This window comes from Curcuma longa, unplaced genomic scaffold, assembly GCF_044706935.1.
Source record: "Curcuma longa cultivar G26 ecotype Majalengka, Jawa Barat unplaced genomic scaffold, ITB_CL_G26_1.1 contig_4707, whole genome shotgun sequence".
Lineage (NCBI taxonomy): Eukaryota > Viridiplantae > Streptophyta > Magnoliopsida > Zingiberales > Zingiberaceae > Curcuma > Curcuma longa.
The window spans coordinates 1-3,969 of NW_027434213.1; the positions used below are offsets into that span (position 1 = coordinate 1).

The 3,969-nt window shown below is 43.2% G+C and overlaps 1 protein-coding gene across 1 annotated transcript; it reads left to right on the top strand.

Moving 5' to 3' along the window:
• The first annotated feature begins 2,497 nt into the window (after window positions 1-2,497).
• LOC141819382 (ATP synthase subunit beta, mitochondrial) lies at window positions 2,498-3,605 on the top strand. Its single transcript, XM_074706701.1, has 3 exons — window positions 2,498-2,597; window positions 2,693-3,004; window positions 3,429-3,605. Exons 2-3 carry the CDS (start codon window positions 2,747-2,749, stop codon window positions 3,543-3,545), a joined length of 375 nt encoding a protein of 124 aa, XP_074562802.1. The 5' UTR covers window positions 2,498-2,597; window positions 2,693-2,746; the 3' UTR covers window positions 3,546-3,605.
• The last annotated feature ends 364 nt before the right edge of the window (window positions 3,606-3,969 follow it).

Consider the following 3,969-nt stretch of genomic DNA (forward strand, 5'->3'; position numbering starts at 1 on the left):
TTGTAGGATCGAAAACACGCTAGAGGGGGGGGGGGGGTGAATAGCGTGTTTGCACGCTTTTCGATTTTTCGTAAAACTTTCGAGTGCGGAAACGGAAGTGATTATACACAAGTAGCGAAAGCAGAATTAAGTGCAAGAAAATAAATGACTCGTTTTATTTTTACTTGGTTCACAGCGCAACGCTGCTACTCCAAGGCCCACGGTCCTTGACCGTTTACGTTGGGCAATCCACTAAGATACTTGCCCCTTTCCGGCAGCAAGTATATCGTAAAAAGTTTGATACAAAACTCGATTACAAGAATGATATGAATTGAATTACAGACTTAGACTTTGTTACCAAATTTTTCGCTCCCCGGAGATCGAATTCGGCGCCTCGGTGTTTGTTGAAGTAGCTTGGAGCAGGCGTAGCACCGACGTCGAAGAATGGAGGCTCAGAGGTCGCGGGAACGGAGTTTGTGAGTGTTTGGAATGAGTTGCTCGGCTGCTGCTCGCGGAGGGCTTATATAGTCGACCTGGGTCGACTCAGATTGCAATCTGGGTCGACTCCAGCAGATGTGGCAGATAGAACTTAATCCCTTCGACGTTTATCCTCTCTGAGTCGACTCTGATCTCGTTCTGGGTCGACTCCAGTTGCGGTGGCGGCAGCGACGATCAGACTTTGACTCTGGGTCGACTCAAAAGCTCACCTGAGTCGACTCCAGACTGATTTGGCAGAAAACTCGACGCGCTGACTCCGGACTTCGGCTGACTCGGCTGGAGTCGACTCCAGAACCCATCTGGGTCGACTCCAGACCCGAAAACTCAGTTTTTCGGCCGGAGTTAAGCATTCGTCGGATTTTCTTCCTGCACAAAAGTTAGCTCACAAATAACATGTAAAGTATTTGAGTCGGTTCACCGAACCAACTCCGAGTCTTAACTTCGGATCTCCGGTGAGATCCTGGGTTAGACCGACGCCTACTGTTCCTCGTAGGAACGCGTCCTCACCCACTCCCTCGGGAGAATTTACCTGATGCCAACCGAGTCCTCCTGACCCGTTGGACTTGTGCTCGGCTCTGTCGTTGCCCCCCAGGACTTGTAATGCAACTGATCCTCCTGATCAGTCCATTCTTCTACTGCAACTTGGTCCTCCTGACCAAGTCCAGCCTTCTGCAACTTGGTCCTCCTGACCAAGTCCAGACTTCTGCCTGGTGCACTTTGACTCTGCCAAGACTTCATGCCTAGCAGCACTAGGACTTAACCTGTTTTCTGCAAGCTCAATTCAACCTGGTTAGCCAAACCACATACTTAACTTGATCCTAGTTCCATAATCAAAACTCAGGTTCGATCTGCTAGTGCTTCCTGCACTAACAATCTCCCCCTTTTTGATTATGGCAACTTAAGGTTTCAAGTTAAGTTATAAATCACAATTTTATAAACCAAGATAAATACAACATGCACCAAAAATAACACAAGTATTAAACATGTATGAAAGTGCATGTGAGTTACTCCCCCTGAATCCTTCACTCCCCCTTTTTCAAGTAACTTAGGCTTTTTCTGAAAAATTTATCTAAAAATTTAACTTGAAAATATTCAACTTGAAAAAAAAATTCTAACTTGAACCTCAATTCTCTCCCCCTTTGACATAATCAAAAACTATTTGGTTTCTATTGGGTTGAGTCCAACACTACAAGAAATCATAAAAATAGCGACGAAATATTAGCGACGATTTTAATTTTCGTCGCAAAAAATTAGATTAGCTACGAAATATGATATTTCGTTGCTAACATATTTTTTGCGACGAAATTATTATCTCGTCACTAATTTTTAGCGACGAAATATTAAATTTCGTAGCTAATCTAATTTTTTGCGACGAAATGTATTATTCGCCGCTAAATTTTAGCGACGAATATGTGAAATTTCGTCGCTAATATTTGTCTAGTGTATATTTGCGGCGAAAATTTTAATATCGTCGCTAATTATTAAATATTTGCGGCGAAAATTTTAATATCGTCGCTAATTATTAAATATTTGCGGCGAAAAAAATTGATTTTGTCGCTAATCTTCGTGTAAACCCCAGCCCACCCGTCCCGTGCCCTAACTCTGCGCCGATTCCCTTTCTCCCCTTTCGTCTACGCGATCTCCCGTGCGACGCCTCCGCGATCTTCGACGCCGGCTGTCCACCTCGCCACAGCTCCTCCGCCGCTGCGCTGCCCCTCCTCCGCTGCTCCTCCTCCGGCACAGCTTCTCCGCCGCCACAGCTCCTCCTCCGGCACAGCTTCTCCGCCACAGCTTCTCCGCCGCCACAGCTCCTCCTCCGCTGCTCCTCCTCCGCCACAGCTTCTCCACCGCCACAGCTCCTCCTTCGCCACAGCTTCTCCGCCTCCACAGCTCCTCCTCCGCTGCTCTGTCCTGGTCAAGCTTCGAAGTAAGGGATCGATTTGCTAAACTCTGTGTGTGGTTAGGAACAATATACTCAACTATTTTGATATTAAACTTGCATATTATCCCGTTCCATCACCTCAGTTCAGGCTATTTATGTGCCTGCTGATGACTTGACGGATCCTGCTCCAGCAACTACATTTGCTCACCTTGATGCTACAACTGTGCTGTCAAGACAGGTTTGTTCTATAGAGTTTTCTGCTATTTATATCTTTGATTGGTTAAAAATTTTAAGGAGAAATTAAATGCACCAACATATTCTTTTGCTGATTAGATTTCTGAGCTTGGTATCTACCCTGCCGTTGATCCTCTTGACTCCACGTCAAGAATGCTTTCTCCACACGTGTTGGGAGAAGAACACTACAACACTGCTCGAGGTGTTCAAAAGGTTCTCCAAAATTATAAGAATCTTCAAGATATTATTGCTATTCTTGGAATGGATGAGCTTAGTGAAGATGATAAATTGACGGTTGCTCGAGCTAGAAAGATCCAGCGGTTCTTGAGCCAGCCATTCCATGTGGCTGAAGTTTTTACTGGTGCTCCTGGAAAATATGTTGAGCTGAAAGAGAGCGTGAGCAGTTTCCAGGTCAGTTAGTTATCCACAGCTTTGTGAATTCAAATTCAATTTATTTAGTATATTTGAGGCGAGCTACATATCAGTAATTGTGGTCTTTAGGCTTATAGTGGCAATGACTCTAGGTATCCAATTATGTATCCTCTGCTAATTTCTTGTCAGCTTAAATGACTAACTATGGAGATACTGTGAAAATGCTAGATCAATTTGTCTTAGAGGGCATTGAAGTTGTTCCCGATATGGTGACATAGCATGCAACTTGTAGTTTTGTACTGTGTCACTAATTCCTTTTGTCTTTCTAAATGTCACTCGTTTTATCTGCAAATTTTAATTATTTTCTAATTCCATGGTTTGCTCCACATCTTGGTTTTCCTTAAAATGATCGTTGTTGTATGCATTTGACATCAAATCTTCATGTCACCTTATTGTTTTGTAGGGTGTCTTGGATGGAAAATACGACGACCTGTCTGAGCAGTCATTTTACATGGTCGGAGGCATCGAGGAAGTCATTGCAAAGGCTGAGAAGATCGCAAGGGAGTCAGCTGCCTCATAACTTTATATTCCAACATTCATTCAATAATTCGAGTAATGTAGAAATCGATCTTTCTCAAGACCCGGCAGTTTCTTTGCCAATAATCAAGAGCTAGGAGGATCAAGAAACATACTTGTCAAACTCTATTTAAATGTGTATTTCGAACTAGTTATGGCCGAATGCAATTTTGGCATGTTTGGAGATCGTTTCTTGCTTTCTGTTGTTTCCAGGTTTTTGTTTTCCCACAAAAATAATGCTTCTATAAAATAATACAGAACAAAATTAACCGTTTCAGGAGCACCAGTACATGATTTTGATCATTAGCGGCGATTCCATACAGTTGTCGCGAACTGTTAGCGACGAATTTGTTAAATTCGTCGCTAACTCTAAATATTTTAAGGAATCGATTAATTAAATATTAGCGACGATTTCAGACTTTTGTCGC

Bases quoted from the DNA above. Each gene is read 5' to 3' on its own strand.
- LOC141819382 (XM_074706701.1), top strand. From the start codon at position 2,747: ATGCTTTCTCCACACGTGTTGGGAGAAGAACACTACAACACTGCTCGA. The intron at 3,005-3,428 runs GTCAGTTAGTTA...ATTGTTTTGTAG, and splicing joins AGAGCGTGAGCAGTTTCCAG to GGTGTCTTGGATGGAAAATA.